General features: G+C 34.6%; 2 protein-coding genes across 2 annotated transcripts in view; both read left to right on the top strand.

The window, feature by feature from the left end:
- The window catches only part of LOC127842333 (uncharacterized), a 61,913-nt gene that overhangs the window by 16,661 nt on the left and 25,636 nt on the right, over window positions 1-19,616 (top strand). The gene's annotated exons all lie outside the window — the stretch shown is intronic.
- Window positions 2,185-3,769, top strand: LOC127842334 (uncharacterized). Its single transcript, XM_052371783.1, has 2 exons — window positions 2,185-2,312; window positions 2,800-3,769. The coding sequence occupies exons 1-2, from the start codon at window positions 2,191-2,193 to the stop codon at window positions 3,767-3,769; spliced, it is 1,092 nt and encodes a 363-aa protein (XP_052227743.1). The 5' UTR covers window positions 2,185-2,190.

Below are 19,616 nucleotides of genomic sequence, written 5' to 3'. Positions count from 1 at the left end.
TAGAAGTAGTAGTAGTAGTAGTAGTAGTAGTAGTAGTAGTAGTAGTAGTAGTAGTAGTAGTACTAGTAGTAGTAGTATTAGTAGTAGTAGTAGTAATCAGATATGGGATAATCAGTTTCAAATAGACCAAATTAATATCCACCGCTTAGTTAAATCACAGTTACTAACTCAGTTCAAAACCCAATGGCACCACCAATTACAGCAAACACACAAAGGACATATATATACCAGCTTCAAACAATCACCATCCCTTGAAAACTACCTTATTAAACTCACCAAAAAAGAATACATTTACCTATTCCAATTCAGGACTGCTAACCACTGGTTTCCAGTCGAGACAGGCCGATTCGACGGAACCCCATTTGAAGATAGAGTCTGCATGCTATGTAATTCGGGTCAGGTTGGCACCGAACACCACTACCTCCTTAACTGCGATTTCTTTAATACTGAAAGAGAACAATTCTTAGGTAATGACACACATAATGCTTCCCTTAGCTCATTCTTATCATCAGAATCCTTACCTTTACTTAAAAATACAAGCAAATTTATACGCTTTATATTCAGTAAATTTAAACGCTAACAAAGATTCAATACAAGTACACATTTGTTTATAAATACAAATGCCACCAGACCACCAAATTATAGTATATGTTCTACTACAGTGCACTAATTGATTGTTAGTTTTTGTTAAGTCTCGATCTAATGCGTTATTATGTACTTCAAAACCTGTATAGCCATTCTTTTTATTATTAATTAGGGCACATTATTGTCTAAATAGTCTCCCCTTAATAATAATAACTCCATTACTGCTTCTTCAAAGAGTCTACTTTTTTCTTACATCCGTTTACTACTGTATAATCTGTGGTTACCTACTTGAAATTGAATAAATTCAATTTACATGCCACATTCTCAGTCTTATGTACATGTATGCTTTACCGTTATAAACATTAATTGTTAAGCATGAGGAACATTTATGCTTATAAGTTATATTTAATTACTTGTTAATACTTAATATGTGTATCAGTGTGAGAAATGTACATAAATTTGCTATATTCTTAATTTCATTCGCTAGTTGATGATTGTATTATATTAATTCGGTTGGGTTTTTCTAATAATGTTATATATCATAAGGAATATTTATGCTTATAAGTTATATTTAATTACTTGTTAATACTTAATATGTGTATCAGTGTGAGAAATGTATATAAATTTGCTATATTCTTAATTTCATTCGCTAATTGATGATTGTATTATATTAATTTGGTTGTGTTTTTCTAATAATGTTATATATCATGACTATGTGTACTTTCGCATCATTTTGATATGTTAAAAATCTGTACATATATTTATTTGCTTTTCATGATCATGGCTTCTTAAACAAATACTTCATCGGAAAACCGGCCAAAAATTTATAGAATAAATTGCAATAATAATAACCAGTTTATAACTTATTACAATTTCCTTTTGCTAGTGATTTTTATAATTCTGTACCATTTCTATCTACAAATTTGTGTTTTGTTTTAAATAGCCGACTTATACCACCAGTATAATAGAAAGTTGACTGTAGTTACCTACTTGAAATTAAATAAATTCCATAAATTCAATTTACATGATACATTTTCAGTCCTATGTACATCTATACTTACGTTAAAAACATTAATTGTTAAGCATAAGGAACGTTTATGCTTATTTAATTACTTGTTAATACTTAAAATGTGTATCAATGTGAGAAATGTACATAAATTTGTTATATCCTTTATTTCACTCGCTAACTGATAATTTATATATCATGACTACGTCTACTTTTGCATCATTCTGATATGTTAAAAATCTGTACATATATTTATTTGCTTTTCATGACCCTGGCTTCTTAAACAAATACTTTCTCGGAAAACCATCTTAAAAAAAAAATAAAATCATAGAATATATTGCAATAATAATAATAATATCAGTTTATAACTTATAACAATTCCTTTTGCTAGTGATTTTCATATGTTTGTACCGTCTCGATTCACGAATACACCGATTTACAGTTGCGGAAGCGCTATTTTTAGATTACGCAAGTACCCGGATGTTCGAATATAAACAATCCATCCAAAACGTCGAATCGCCATTGTTATAGACAGCTGATGCGTTAATTGTATTGTGTGTGATCAAAATAGCGTGAAATAATATAAAAATAGATTCAGAATGGATGACCTGAGTGAGATGACGCTTGAGAGATTCAGATTGTGGTCGATGCATGCACTTAAAGTGTTTTTATCGCACAGAAATAGGAGCGTGAATGGAACATTCGACGAGCTTTCAGCAAGGTATTGTAAACCACACTTGAACATACTTTTCGGAAGATTTCTGTTCACAAATGTCAAATAAAGTTCGTGATAGTTTTGCTTATTTATAAAGAAAATTGAAGTAGCCACTTTATCGCACAGGGATCTTATCGACGTTGCAATATAGTGCAATCTTCATGAAAACTTTCTAAAAATCAGTAGGCCTACCACCCTGCAAGGCTGCATGGGCCATTATCTTATTTTCAATGATGATTCATATATTTTGTTTTGATATAAAAGAAGTCATGAAAAACGTGAATGGTGGATCATAAACCACATTTTTGTTTACTGAATGAAGCTATTTTTCTAAGCAAATGATATTGGGGCACAACTTGACAGAAATATTAAAAATGTTGATGGACTGAGCAAAAAAATGTGGACTGGGTACACCAGTTTAATGTGTAGATTGTTGCATTATATGGTTTCCAATATCTAATTTTTGGCTTAATATTCATTATTATAATTTCAGAGCGTTCTGTGTGTGGGAAGAAAACCTGCCTGTTAATGAGAAGGCCGAACAGGCAGAACAGCGTCTCCTGGACGAGTATAAACGGAAACTTGAAGTTGAAGGTGAGGTTATCCCAGACCCATTCGCACTGTCATCAGGCTGGAAAGGCGAAGGTGCTGGAATGAGTTTATGGCCATCTGTGTATGTAACGGACATTGCCAAGTTTTTAAAGTGCTCTACACCCAATGAAGTGGTGCATCGTTTGCTGAACGAGTACAAACAGGGAAAAGCCTACATATACTTTGAAAATGGATGGGTGAAAGAAGTCTACCTTCATACACTAAATGAATCTGGTGACAAATGTGTACTGAAAACCAAAGTGACTCCATCAATGTCCATTAATAGTAAACAATATGATGTGTGGGAAGTTGTAAGGAAAAACTCAACAGATCAACCTGGTGGCGAATTGTTGTCAGCGTATTGTAGCTGCACAGCCGGCATGCATGGTACATGCAATCATGTCGCTGGACTTTTATTCCGTGTAGAGCACGCAGTGAAATCTGGAGAAACTTCAAAGGCAGCCACAAGTAAATTGTCGCAATGGAATGTTCCAAAGGCAAAACCAACAAAGAAACCGGTGAAGGCATCAGAAATTGTGTGGCGAAAAGGACATTATGGTAAAAGTGCGGCCAATGTGGAAAATGAAAAAAAGAAACATGCAATGAAGAAATTGTTCACTCCCTTAAACAAGAAGCAAGTATCTTTTGTTCAGGACCCAAGCCAGTTAAGGAGTGACCTATACAGTGTATTGAAAGACGACATTGGTGACTCATGCTTTGCGAAGATGTTTGAGAAGACAAAAGTAACTGTACAGACAATATCACTTCCACTGACTTTGATTGAACTTGCACACAGTTTGAAATCAAGTGGTGACAACATCACACCTGAGCTTTTTTTTAACAAAATTCTTTATGACAGAAGAGATGCGTGATAGTATAAGTCAGGCTACAGTAGATCAGTCACACTCTGAGACATGGAAAAGCCAAAGGAAAGGCAGGTTGACTGCCAGTTTATTTCAAAGAGTGAGCAGTCGAGATAAAACTCTTCAACAAAATGAAGCTGCAGACCCAACAGCGCTTGTCAGTACCAACATGGGTGAAACAGATGTAAGGCCAACAAATGCAATGAAACATGGGCTAGCGCTTGAACCTGAAGCAAAACGATGCTACACAAAAACTGCAAAGAAAAAGCACCTGAAGTTGAAAACCAAGGAGTCGGGTCTTTCAGTGTACATCAAGAAGCCTTATATAGCTGCAAGTGCTGACCTTGAAGTTGAGTGCCAGTGCTGTGGGCAAGGAATTTGCGAGATTAAATGCCCAGACAGCATTAAAGACCAAGTACCGACTGTTGAAAACGTGAAGTATGTGAGCGATCATAACGGACAATTGGTGGTGGATAAAACACACCCATACTTTTACCAAATGCAAGGTCTGATGAAAATGCTTGGTATACACTACTGTGATTTGTTTGTGTACACAGTCCATGGAAGTTTAGTTGCCAGGGTTGTTTTTGAATATGAATTCTGGGATGACCTTGAGGAAAAACTGACTTGGTTTTGGATAAGGTTTGTGCTTCCATGCCTGATCGGTGACCACCATGATGTCAAAGCAAATGTGAAGGAAGCAAGGACACCAACGAAGATCCCAACATTGGACCAGCAAACTGCCCGTCGAGCTCTGATGCCAGTCACATTGCCAAATGGAAGCTAAAAACCAATACCACCAAAAAAGAGGAAGAAGCAAGCAGCAAAATTGCCGGTGTATTTGTGCGGCTACTGTGGACTTGATTGTGTTGATGAACCCCAATCAGAGGCAGATCAATCTGTAAACTGTGACTTTTGCTCATTGTGGTGTCACTATCTGTGTGCAGGGGTCACAGATGAAAGCTTGAAAACAGTTGACAAGTGGTCATGTGGCAGATGTGCACGTTTGTTGTAGACAACTGAACAACTTGTCAGGGGATGTACAAAAATACCAATTAAATTAATTATGTTACATCAGTAAAGATTATCATATTAATAGAGCTTCATGTTCTTTTCATAATTCAATTGGTATTATGTTTGTTACTGCATTTAAAAAAAAAAGAATTTGCACCTCATTTTTAAATATGTTTATTTGAATTTTAAAATTGGTACTCTGATAAAATATTCTACATGGAAGAAATGATAAGAATGATTAAATGATCGACATGGAAGAAATGACTATGAATAATATTAAGCCTCTTAGTGTAGCCGATTACTTGTTATTGTACTGTTATCATATAGGTGTCATGTTCTGAGAAAACTGGACATAATGCATGTGCGTAAAGTGTCGTCCCAGATTAGCCTTTGCAGTCCGCACAGGCTAGTCAGGGACGACACTTATCACCTAAATTCAATGTTTTTTTGCTAAGAAGAGACATCATTTAAAATTAAAATGCTGTAAAAGCGTAAATGTCATCCCTGATTAGCCTGTGCACACTGCACAGGCTAATCTTGGATGACAATTTACGCACATGCATTTTGCCCAGTTTTCTCAGAACGCGAACACATATTTCTAACTAAAATGGTAAAAAATAAATTAACATGTTCTTTCTATTTTGTCTTATATTGTTTTTTATTTGAATAATACACTTATACGGAGTATTAATGATCATTTATTTCTTAAAGTAAACGGTTCCACTGACATTTAGCCTAAGTCCCTTGCAATAATATTTGTCCTCAAACTCTGAAATTGACCTTTTCACGGCCACACGTTTCATGTGCATGACATACATGTATGCTGTCTAATGTTAACAAGATAAAATCATTCAGTCAATACATTTAATGACCAGAAAACATCTTTAAATATATTGCCAATAAATATTAACTGACATTGCACACAATTTGTTAACTCATGTCAATAACAGAATGGTACATAACACATGTATTCCATTGATTTTTGCAGCAATTACAAAATATGTCTCATGAAGGTGTCACAACCACATACAACTACCTGAAATAACAATAGTATTGTATGCAAATGCTCAAAATTTGTAAATTGGTCCCCTAAGGTTGCTTAGGGCTGCAAACACCCCAATTATTTCATCAATGTGTGAACAAAAAGAAATCTGAATTTCATTCGATAAAATTCTGAAAGTCTTCAGTCTTCTTATAACTTGCTCGATAAGTATTCGTTTGTTTGCAATTCGTTTAGTTTTCTCAACACAAGCAGTACTCATCTGTGACTGTCCTCTTTTACCAGGAGGTACATATAAACGTATTGAGCGGTTTTCACACTATTCGCGAATGTTGAAGCCTTTATCCGCCATTACCATGCTGTTGACTGGTAACTGGTCCAGAAAACCACAGTCTATTGTAATGGCTTTATTTGTTGCTCTTCCTAGATACATAGGTGAGACATAGATGATACAACTATTGGGAGCACAGGCTACAAGAAATTTCAATGTGTTGTGGTGCTTATAATCGCTCCATGTTTGCGTTTGTAAAAAAAGATCCTTCGGCGTTTCAATAAAAAGTTCTGTGCAATCGATTATTGAATGTAAATCTGGTAACACTCGGACACGCTGAGGTTTTGTAGCAATTAAAGCATCTTGCTCAGGGATGTAAACCAATGATCTAAGCACCAAGTATGATGCACGAAGCCATGCAAAAAATATCCTTGAGAATAATGCCTCGGATATACCAAAACGTTTTGCCAAGTCCTTATTTAAAGTCCCAAGTCTAAGTTTCATCAACATCAACAGAAATTCACTTTTTGAACTTAGTTTCCGTTCAGGTCCAGATCGAGTCTTTTCAGAAAATTTTCTTACATTTTTTATCACAGAAACAACACCGTTCCACCGCCTGTTTACTAAAGGTGATATAACCTTATGAAATTTGCTGAATATGTTCCAACTTTTAATACCAGTGTAGAAATTCACATCATCATTTGTTTGCAGTATTTTCTCTGATTGATTTCCTTTCAACATCCTATTTTCTCGTTTCAAATTTTCATTTTCCTCTGTTAGTTTTGTAATGATCTGGCATTTTTCATTAACCATAAGAAGAAGCCCTATTATCATGGACAACAAAGTGAAAATCCAAGGAACTGTTCTTCGTGGCTGAGGTAGCATGTCTACATCTGGATCTGGAGTTTCAATTGTGACGAGATCTGAATCACTACTGGTAGAAACTTGAGTTGCTTCTTTTCCAACAACCGCCTCTTTTTCCGGCTGGGTTTCAAGGAAGTTTCTTCAAACAACGACATTCTGCTGACACGCTTATCCGCACCACTATATCCCAAATGCAAGGATGGATATGGGTTCTGGAGGGTCGGCTGGCCCTCGACAAAATGTTTTGAACATATCCGGCTGTCCTTGGAGGGTGACCAAAGCTTGGTACCATCACGTCTACCCACCAACTGTTTCCATTTTTCTCTCTCATTCGGCTTCTTAAACTTGGTTGGGAATGGGAACAGCCTGAAATAATTACAGAAACATCTTCAATCACATGCAGGGTTTAAAGGAAGACTGCAGGGTTTAAAGGTCTTCCTTTATGTACATGTCAGCTAGCATACATGTATGAAAACAAATTTTGGGGACATTTTTCACAAAGTTATCTAGAGTTAAATAAACACTTAATGCATTTGATGGAACTATATATAAAAATAGTACAATCTAATCATTTATTTGACTTTGACAAGTAAAAGGGATTATAAAATGCATGCTTATATAATTTATATAGCCACAATTCTTGCACTAGATCTAGTGATTGCGACAACTACCGGTACACTAACACGTAACAGTAAACTGCATCTAGTAAATTAACATTATTTTTTTAATTATTTTATGCGGTTTTTATCATAATGACTTGGTGAAACATTGTTAGAAATTAAAAACATTCATAATTTTCGTTTGATTCGATCTCTGCTCAGGGTAAGCTGTTGAGTGTTGTCAAACGTCGAGCACTTCGTTTTGTGTTATATTTCTGGTGAAAACATTAAATTATTTACCTAAATGGAGGTTCACATTTACAAAGCTGCTCCTTATGAAGACATCCACAATTTTCGCATAGCTGAGCTTTCCATTTATTTAGCCAGTAAGCGCTGTTTGAGCATTTGTTGACTGCACAGGTGAACGCCATGTTGTTTTCTTTGTATTTTTTACTCGAAATTCAAGCCGGGTAACTCTGATCGATTATCTGCCCGCGCATGCGCAGACGTGTAACTGTAAATCGGTGTATTATCGTTTTGTTTTAAATAAGCCGACTCATACCACCATTATAATAGTAAGTTGACAAAAAAATCACCTCTTGATACCGCTTAGGCCTTGCTCATTCCTTTTGCATGCAGTACACACAATTTGCTTAATCTTAACGGTAGTACCTTATCTATTGTGTCCTTGAGAAGTACAGCTATCATGGCCTCGGGTTGCTCCGACATTATCCATTCGCCCATTGGCAAATTTCATTGTGCGGGTGCAGTCGAGCGAATAAATCACGAAAAAACATGTCTGCAACTATTCCGAATACAGACATTAAAGCTACCAACTGCAAGTTGCACTATCGCCTTAAACGCACTGTTTTAACCTGCACTTTTTAAATAAACATTTTACTTTCCTGAAAACTGCTATCGGTAACAGCGCGTGCAAAGTTAAGTGACGTGTGAACAAGACCACCCCGCATAATTAAGGTTAAAGATCACTAAAAATATTAGAATCCTCGACAAATTAGGCTACACAATTACGAACCGTTATTTCATTCTCATGCATTGCTCACTATGTATGATAATTTGGTGTTTTTTGTAATTGATTAACTTTTCCCACATTCTCGTAGTCAATATCTGTATATATGCTCATTCTGAATACCCCTACCCTCGCTGGATAATATGTGCTGTTGTTGCTAAATTATCGGAAGTCAAAATATTGTTATAAAAAGTGTACTTTGTTATATTGCCCTTATTGTATATGTTATATACTTGGGTGAAAATAAAAGTTATGTTCTGTTCTGTTCTGTTCAGTAGTAGTAGTAGTAGTAGTAGTAGTAGTAGTAGTAGTAGTAGTAGTAGTAGTTGTAGTAGAAGAAGTAGTAGTAGTAGTCGTAGTAGTAGTAGTAGTAGTACTACTAGTAGTAGTAGTAGTAGTAGTAGTAGTAGTAGTAGTAGTAGTAGTAGTAGTAGTAGTAGTAGTAGTAGTAGTAGTAGTAGTAGTAGTAGGAGTAGTAGTAGTAGTAGTAAGAGTAGTAAGAGTAGTAGTAGTAGTAGTAGTAGTAGTAGTAGTAGTAGAAGTAGTAGTAGTAGTAGTAGTAGTAGTAGTAGTAGTAGAAGTAGTCGTAGTAGTAGTAGTAGTAGTAGTAGTAGTAGTAGTAGTAGTAGTAGTAGAAGTAGTAGTAGTATTAGTAGTAGTAGTAGTAGTAGTAGTAGTAGTAGTAGTAGTAGTAGTAGTAGTAGTAGTAGTATTAGTAGTAGTAGTAGTAGAAGTAGTAGTAGTAGTAGTTGTAGTAGTAGTAGAAGTAGTAGTAGTTGTAGTAGTAGTAGTATTAGTATTAGTAGTAGTAGTAGTAGTAGTAGAAGTAGTATTAATTATTATTATTATTATTATTACAAATATTATTATTATTTTTATTATTATTAATTTTTACAAAAACATAATAATAATAACAATAAATAGTAATTATATTCACATGCGTTAAAATATATATTACATGGCCTGAATCTAAGTATGTACTTCCACAACTATTTCCAATTTGACTGTGACATACTTTGTATTGAACAAACGAGATCGCATGATCATTCTGTGCAATAAATACTCACCAGTTCGTTATCTTATTAAAACATGTATCATTATTGTGTAATCGCCAGACGTGCCTTTATTTGGTGGCCTCAAATGTAATTATCGACTGAGTTGATGATGATAATGATGATGATGATGATGATGATGATGATGATGATGATGATGATGATGATGATGATGATGATGATGATGATGATGATGCTGATGCCGATGATGCTGCTGCTGCTGCTGCTGCTGCTGCTGCTGATGATGATGATGATGATGATGATGATGATGATAATGATAATGATGATGATGATTATGATGATTATGATGAATTGATGATGATGATGATGATGATGATGATGATGATTTTATTTTTCAGCATGCCAAATAGTTGTTTACTTTACTGCAACAAATAGGATTGAAAACAAGCAATACATATATCAATTCCAAATATACAGCATATAAAAATTAACCATAATTGTATTTGTCAGGAAAAACCAATAGGTTGACACTTTCAATTAACATTAAACTAAATTAAATGCAATATTGTTCTTTTGATTGTTTGCATTAATCTTAAAATCGTGTAAGCCTTTGTATTCCGATGTTCAATTGTCCCTTTGTTCTGCATGAAACAAGTATCTCGTTTTGACCAGATATTGTCTACACTTAACAAACAACATGGTGTTATAAATCACACTGGGTTGCAGATGACAGATTAAACACAATTGATGATGCCACCATGTCTTCTCTTTGTGGTAGTATGAAGCAGTCATTTGGTTGAATTATTTACCGCCGACATACTTACCAGATTCTTAAATAAGATACGATACAATTTGTACAAATTAAAAGTTATGTCCAATATAGATCTTCAGAAATTGTACAACGTAAAGATACTAGCCCGATTATTTAAAAAAAAAAGTATTTTATAAATATAAAATTAACGTAAAAACATTTAACGTATCAAGCGGGTATCAGTTAATAAAAACTACGTCATTCCTTATGAAGAATAAATGTTACGCAATGCACGAACGACATGATAAAAACAAGAAATTACGGGTGAACAACTGGGTTTAATAATGTTTACAATAAAATAATTAATATAACAATATGTATATAGATATATATGTGTTAAAATGTAAGATATGTGCCACTCATATTCACTAGTAACGAGTTTTCAATATATATTTTTCAATTTGCATAATGTGAATTTGTGTTTTTCAGTTGTATGTTATTATTCCTCTATATTGTCATTTTCTGTGCAAAAAAAACATCCAAATCAAAATATCATGTTAGTACCGTCATGTACTTCGCTTTTAATAGGGCTGTGTAGTACGTTTATTTTCAATGCACCCCTTACATTTTCTATCACCCTATTTTTTTTTACCACACTAGCGTATTATGCCATTGATAATTACAATTGTATAATTAAATGTATTATTATTGTAATTTATTGAAGCTTTGCTGCAAAATAATACGTTTAATGCAAAGAGCTTTTTGTTGTGTAAAATTGTTGGTCTTTCAATCTTCAGACTTTACTTTTATGCTAATGACGCTTTTTTGATGGTGTAAATAAATGTATTAATGAACTTTTTTGGCACTAAATATTATATTTTTGACATATTATTTAGTTGTTGTGTTTTCCGTAGTTTCTTTTCGATTTATTGACTAAACAAGCAACGTTATCCATATGTTTTGCATAACTGTAAAACATGTTTTTGCCTACCAGTGTTTAGCGCATGAGCGAATATCCGGAATCAAAACAATAGAACTGGTCTATAAACACCAATTATATATTCACTATTATTACAGGTACTTGTTTTTCCATCTAATTTATTTCCTAAATTGTAATTCATTTTAATTATTTAGTTTGTTAATTAAGTGTAGAATGCGCTTTTCACATCCAAGTTTTTAATTAAAAAAGGGATGCACATTGTACGTGTAGTCACTTTATAGCACACGGGACTTAGAACATTATAGAACAACAACTAATGTAATAATAAGTGATACATACAAAATAGACTTGTTAAGCTAATCATATTAAATGTTACCTTAGATACGACGGACTGTATCCAAACAACTCACGTCTTTCTTCTATGTGTCACAAATAGCCGCGAGACATGATTGACTATGAATTTATCGAATGTTTATTAACATTTCAAAAGCGAATTGTGAAGGAGTGTTAAACCAAGCCTTTTAATACAAAAACTAGGTATTTAAAACGTCTGCTCGCCTTTGTAATAAATGATCAATATTTGAAAATCTATCCGTACTCCCCTCTGCGGTTTATGTATATTAAGTATCACCTTTCATAGATATTTGTTCACGATTTGCTGATAGAAGAGAGTTACCGGTAAACCTTCAACTCATGGACAATTATTTAACAAGTTAAACATACTCTCCTACGTTTGTGACTCAATGGCTTGATTGAACAAATTATATCCGCATGAGATAAATCACGACTCTGAGATTGTTATTTAATACATAAGACCTTCAATATTAAAGGGATCTTTTCACGTTTTGGTAAATTGACAAAATTGAAAAAATTATTTCAGATTAGCAAATTTTCGTTGTAGTTATGATATTTGTGAGGAAACAGTAATACTGAACATATACCATGGTCTAATATATCCATTATATGCATCTTTTGACGATTTAAAAACCTGAAAATTATAACGCGTTGCAACGCGAAACGATTGAATAATTTGGAGAGTTCTGTTGTTATAGTTTAATTTTGTAAAACTACGAAGATTGCATATATAAAGTATAAAAAACGTCTCTCATATATACTTGGAAGGATGGCCGAGCGGTCTAATTGGTTTTTACTCCAGGACTCCGGGGGTCACTGGTTTGAGCCCTGATGCGGGCTTCTTTTTTTCCTTTTTTATATTTTATTTTTGATTTTTTTACAGGAGCTTTTTTGATCCAATGTTTACATTTATCATTATAAAGCATTTAATGACAAATTTTAAAACATGCCAAAATCTGTGGAAAGGACCCTTTAACTTTTAATGTGTCAATATATCCATCTTCCGATCATAACCTCGACCCATGTCAATATGTCTCCTTTCGGCTAATCATGACTACGAACTGTGTTACTATAATACTCTCCTTACTATATTCAAGAAACTTGTTCCGTGCCTCAATTTTACTAACCATAAACTCCTACTTTTATAATCTTCATTTTGACTTTAAACTCGCATTTTATTTAAATATCCAAATATGTCAATTGACTTGTAATTATACACAGAACTAGTAATACTACTCTAGAAGCAGAACTGCTGCGCTGAGCATTAATTCTAAATTCGTTATAAATGTAATAAATGGGAATATAATAACCAGTTTTTCCGAAATAAATCAAACTCCAGCAACAATAATGTACTGACATATGTTTTTCTGTGTACATTTTCAATTACACGCTGACACATATAATTATGTTTATTTCATAGCGCACATACCATACCTAATAAATGTGTGATTATTAATATTGCTTTTCATTCCGAATATACACATTACTTTATTATGTCTATCTACATGACGATCAGTTAGAAATATGAGCATAATTATGTTTAATTCTAAAGTGTCAATTTTAGGAATGTAATATCTTTATTTTAACAGCTTATTTAAACACGTATGGTTATTTAAATCCTAAACCATATGAAATTGTTGTTACAAATTGCAATAAATTTGCATTCCCTTAATTAAACAAAAAAAGGTTTAAATCAATAAGCATTCAATTTTCCCGCTGTATAAGTCATATAAAGACGTCTAGATCAAACATGATAATCTAAAGAGAGCGAATATTTATAAAGATCTCCGATCTCGCTGTGAAATAGGATAAACCGCAATAGAAAATTGCTTATCCAGCGTTTTACTCAGATCAATTTCGAAACATTTTGAAATACGTAACAAGAGATCACAAATTATTGAACGCAAAATTCAATGAGAAATTGTCCTAAACATAATACATATTAGCGTGTTATTGTTAAAAGAGTAAAATGAGATTACAATAACTAAATCGAACCGTGCAATATTAAAATCATTTGTGATCTTTCCATGTTGCGCTTTGCGAAATATTCCTCAACAATTCAATGCAGAGTGACACGACACAATTTCGCTATATGCCTCGATTCAAATTTCATCACCATTTCAAATGCAACACATTCAAGATGAACACAAACGTTTTTGTTTAAATTTAAATATTCGTTTTTACCTAACCGAAATACCAAAAAAAACAACTCTTCTTGTGACTTCCTTTTTACTTACTGGCATATGAAAGTCAAGCCTCTACTCGCTAATGCACGCACCAAAGTGTGTGTATGGATACAAATCAACATATTCGTCCAGTTTTGTTTGCTTCAATGAGGCGTGGAAATTCTGCACGCGGCATACACACAATTTTGGTTCATTGCAATATTCCTTTTCCATGTCAAAAGTTGATCTAAGCAGGCATTTCTTTGTGGATAGACTTTCAACTTCAAAACAAACGACCTATTGATCGAAGAAATTACCCTTAACAGTGTACGCCCATTTCCGTCGAAAAAAAAAGAATCCATGATGCAATCTCGCCAGTCATATATTAAAACACTTTTATTTACTTTGTATTTCAATATTTCACCATATTCACACAAATACGTCAACTATTAATGCACCTGCGTTTCCAAATTCGAAATTCCTAGCCACTGGCGTCCTTGAACTAAATTATTGATACAATCCAGTGATGTTATATTATGTCAGTTTGCAAGCGCTTGTGGTTGGCGATGTGTGTTGCGTCCAGTTAAAACAAATCAATATAATCGCTTAATTGGCTGTAATAACTTATTTTGTTTACGGTACACTGATTTGAAATGCATTCATATAGTAATTGTGTACAATGTATAAAGAAATTAAGGAATACATTGAATAAGGATGTTGATAGATTTCAACGAGTTGAATCTTCTACACGTGTTCACCTGCATTTAACAGTTAAAGGCTGCCAAAGAAAGCCACTATTTTACACGAAGTAGGCATGTAAAGCATACACGGCGTGTTAAGCAAACATTGACATGCCATGTTAAAATCACTTCTCTAAACTCATTTTACGGTAAGATAAAAGCAGATAATTGGAATTTTGGTGACATGCATTGGTTCGTTAATTAATACAGTTTGTAAAGCTGTAGTTGCTGGGCATGCCAAATATTCAGCGGCCTTCTATATCAAAGTTGCCAGAAGTATTTGATGCGACCATCTGTCACCGCCTGCGCGGTCTACGCCCTTCCAACTCATATTCTTCCGTTTGCTTCGCTTTTACGCCTGCTGTGACATCCTTCCACCATCAGCAGCGATCTTAAGCTGCTGTTCTCCAATCTGTTTGATTGCCAATCACGTATACAAGCGTCTTGTACAGCGGACAATGCCTTCCTGTAGGTATTGATCTCGTTACGCCAAACGGTTAGACACGAGAAAATAATGATATCTATTGACACGACACCATTAATACAAAACTATTGAGACTTGTTTTGTTTTAGGTTATTTGTCATGCTTTTTTATGTTTTACCGATATATAGGATATGACGCAAGTTATCTTTTCTAACAATATTGTTTGATGAGTTTAGGAAATATATCAGTAATCGAATCTTTCCCCTATACAATAATAATTCAGTTATGTTCAGATTGACTTTTCTTAACAATGTACATGCCAGAACGGCGCAGTCGGGCAGATCTCGATGAATAGAAAAGTGGTATCTTACAAACTGCATACACGATACATACAGAGTAGTTGTGCGTCGAACTTTTGTCAAACTCTGGTTTATATTTTTTTTTCAGAGTTGTATTACCATGTATCATACAGATCCTTTAACCATTATGCTGCCTAACGTATGTTGCCTCTGTCATAGAAAATATTTAAGATGGATACATTGCAAAGATACACATGTCGCATTAATTTAGTATAAATATAAATAAATATGCCGACCGGTTTCGTTCAGCTCATCAGGGCATATACCATACGTACCATAACGTCTAATGCGGCAAACCAATAACGTCAATTTATGTTACAACGTTAAATATAAAAACTATTAAAATACATAGTTCTCGAACTCCCAAAACTGCAGTTTTATACAAGTAATCATAAACTTCAATCATTTATATACGAATACACGAACTCTCATAAAATGTTCAAAGTTATAATTATGAATTTACAAAATATTGGGCCTTTATGGATTGCACATTTAAGTTCCTTAGGTGATGGTGACCTTTACTTTAACCTTACCCACACCAATTGAAATTTATAATATCGTCACAATAGCTTAAATCAATCTCAGATTAAGCGAGAGAGAAAAAATGGTATATTATTAATACTTATCATCTTTGCTTTAATCCCGCTCAATGCAAATAAAATAACAAGCCAAGTTCAAGGTATAAGGCCTACATTTATACACGACATGTCACAGAAATGTCTTGCGTTTACCTCCAGTTATTGACAATAAATATCTTTCTATTTTAAACTTTGATCTTGATCCCATCCATATAAGGCATCTGTTTTTGAAGTTTGAAGTTTTGTTATAATTTATAATTTTGTTTTGCAATGGTGAGTGAAACGCTGCTCATCCGAACTTACAATTATTTCCTCCTAATTGAATTCCATGATTTTTGTTTTTCAAATAGCTTTACACAACTAATAACATCAAAACGCATTTTTGAATGAAAATATCTCACAATTTCTCCTTTGAAATTTTTGTTTAAAGGAAGTTTTGGTTTCGTTTTCAATATATTATGCATACGCTGTTTCGCTTAGCCAATGTTCCTAATATCATGAGGTTACCAAATAATGACAACTACAGAGCGTATTTCTATGTTGATAAAGCTCGCCAATATTAACTTTTCTCTAACTTATGCCTTCATAAAAGTACCGTTACGAAGAATACAATAGTTTCTATACTCACAGCGATTTTTAAAGATTCAAGAGTACCTCATTAGGGATACTGTTATAAACAGTCAACTCGTACAAAAAACGATAACAAAACAACGTGCGTAAAGTTGGCACATAGCTCAGTAATTACGAATGCTTATCTGGCACAGCACCTGGCTCGACATTTCAGATCAGCATTCATGTTTAAAGTGTAACGGCGAATGCTGAGCCAGCACAACACTCTAGCGCGACATTCCAGATCAGCATTCGTTTTACAAGTGTTACGGCAAATGCTGAGGCAGCTCAGCACTCCAGCACGACATTCCAGATTAGCATTCGTTTTAAGGCGTTAAGTTGAATGCTGAGCCAGCTCAGCACTCCAGCGCGACACTCCAGATCAGCATTCATTTTACAAGTGTTACGGCGAATGCAGGGCCAGCTCAGCACTCCAGCGCGATATTCCAGATCAGCATTCGCCTTTAAAGTATGACGGCGAATGCTGAGCCAGCCCAGCATCCCAGCGCGACATTCTAGATCAGGATTCGTTTCAAAAGCGTTGAGGCGAATGCTGAGCAAAGCTCAGCACTCCAGCGCGACATGACAGATCAGCATTCTTTTTAAAGGGGTTAAGTTGAATGCTTTATATATTGTTGAATATTTATAGTTTATTACACTAACAGTTTAATCGAGCTTAATGCAAGTATTGATATATATACATTGTATCAGTGTAAAAAAGGATGATTGTTATATGTTAATTACATTTTCGAAAATGGTAATAATATGTTTATTAACTATAACGAAAATGCCATTTTTTAATTTTGTTGGTGCGAACTTTATATGTACTTTAAATACAATTTATGTTAAATAGTGTGGGGAAATATGCTTCGATCAACTCAAAGGCAATTTACGTACTCATTGTTTTCGTGATGCATATATGATTGTAAATGTAAACCTTTTAATGGATGTATGCTCAATTATATTAATAAACAAGACAGCACATAGTACGTATACTCTGCATTGTTTTTATTTCAACATTACCTTTTGTCTGAAGCATTGAAACATGATCACTTTGATATCGAAGACTTAAACTTATTATGCGCGATCATATCTTTAGCAACTCGAAATCGAGCCTATGGGTATTTGGTCCCGCGAAAAAATTAATTTCGTAGGAGTGTGAGTCATTTCAGCGTTGGATTGTTATTGCATGCCTATTATCAGCGAATGTTCAAGCTTTAAATATTGTTTTAACATAGAGCGGTCAATAGTTTCACTAAAAACGGATTAGGAAATTTTATCCTGTACGTTTCAATCATGCACTCAATGGAAATTCGTTGGTTCATTTCAATCGTGGATGTAGCAACTCAAAATCGAGCCTAGTGGCATTTGGTCCCGAGATTATATTGACTGTGTAAGAGTATGAATATTGCAACTGAGCAGCGAGTAGTATTCGTGTTATAACCAAAGCCGGGACTTGCACCCAGATTTCTTCTCCCTCGAAGAAGGAAAAGCGTTCTGCTTTGAACTACTGTGGTTGTATAAACACGTTTCATACAAGCTACATGATCAAGAGGTGTCACTCAGCGTTTGTACGGGCTTGTGACCGTTCTTTTCACAGCGAAATGAAAAGAGCCGCTTTACCACCTTGCGATATGCAATACGGACTAGCATAATAGCAAATATAGCAGTAACTTTTGTCATACATACATGAAGAAACATTGTCCTTTCGGCAATGGCTAAACCTCAGAAATCCCATTCAAATAGATATTTTTTTCACATCTTGCAGAAATGTTCTGTTGCATAATTTCTCAAAATATCCTAAATCAGATAATATACAATAACATGTGGACATCTGTTCCAGTATCTTGCAAGACGAATAACTATTTGTGGAGCTGTAACATAGCACAACCTTAGATATGTTACTGCCTTTCAACTGTGTTATTTTATCAAATATATTTCATTGATCAGACACGACAGATTTTCATTTCAACTTCACGTGAACAAAACACGTTCGTATCAAACTGCAAAATCGCATTGTAGTGTTTGCTGACCAGCTGCTGCTGAGAATTTTCTTCTACTATACGAATGTGCCTACATATCTGTTACATCAATGCATCATATACTAGTATTTTATCTTACAACCAAACCATAGCATTGAAGTAATACTGCTTTTCAAACAGCGCTTGTTAATATCAACCTAGGTAGCAAACTATGCGAACGAGTGTAGATTTGGCCAAGAGGCAAAAGTAGTTAATATCGCAAACTGTTATGTATATAGATTTTTTTCATCCATATTTTGTATTATGTGTGAAACAAAACTGCAAACTACTGTGTACACTCGAAAGCTTACAAACGAGATGATTGACCAGCGCTTGTCAATATCAACTCAAGTAGCTAACTATGCGATCGATTGTAGATTATATAGTGTGTTTTGTTCGTATATTCTACAAGCGCAATATAAAGCCTAAATACTGTTGAACGTTTGTGTTAATGTGTCTCACTGAAAGACAAGTAATACCAATAACGAGCCGTTGTACAAAATGTGTATGCAGTCAAAAGCGAGTAACTGCTTTAAGTTTACGAGTCACTCAATGTTAGTTTCAACACGAGTAGTTCGTAAGGCGCAATTAATGTTCAACGCAACATTGAGTAGCATAGTTTGTGTCCATATGGCAAATATCTTATAACGGTTAGTTGTTTATATAGTTTTTTTATCATTTCACCTCAAACTAAAGTTTGAAAGTTTTTTGCTTTGTACGATTGAAAGCTAGTGGTGTCACTCGGCGTTTTCACGGACTTGTGACCGTTCCTCTTGTCTGAGTACAAGAGAAGTCGCCTTCCCACCCCAGCCCTAGCAGACTTTGTGCATTGAAGCACTTAATAGAAATGTTATTGCTCGGTCATCGGTCAGGTTCGGTCAACGCGTGCCTGCGTTTCTGAGAGAGCCAGATTAAGATATTTCGTGTCACCGTACGAAAATACCATGGTGTCGCATAGCAAAGCACAGGCATGTCACCATGCGTGCCTACCACCCTTCCAACAGCGCAACAATGTGGTGTTGAAAGGATTCCCAGATAGTGTCGAAAGTATTGACGGTCATAACGGGGACGAGTTGCTTTATAGCGCCTCATTTCGTATTGACTTGCAACCCCGCCCTAGACCG

The sequence above is a fragment of the Dreissena polymorpha genome, chromosome 8 (genome assembly GCF_020536995.1).
Source record: "Dreissena polymorpha isolate Duluth1 chromosome 8, UMN_Dpol_1.0, whole genome shotgun sequence".
NCBI lineage: Eukaryota > Metazoa > Mollusca > Bivalvia > Myida > Dreissenidae > Dreissena > Dreissena polymorpha.
This window is presented reverse-complemented; position numbering and strand designations above follow the sequence as displayed.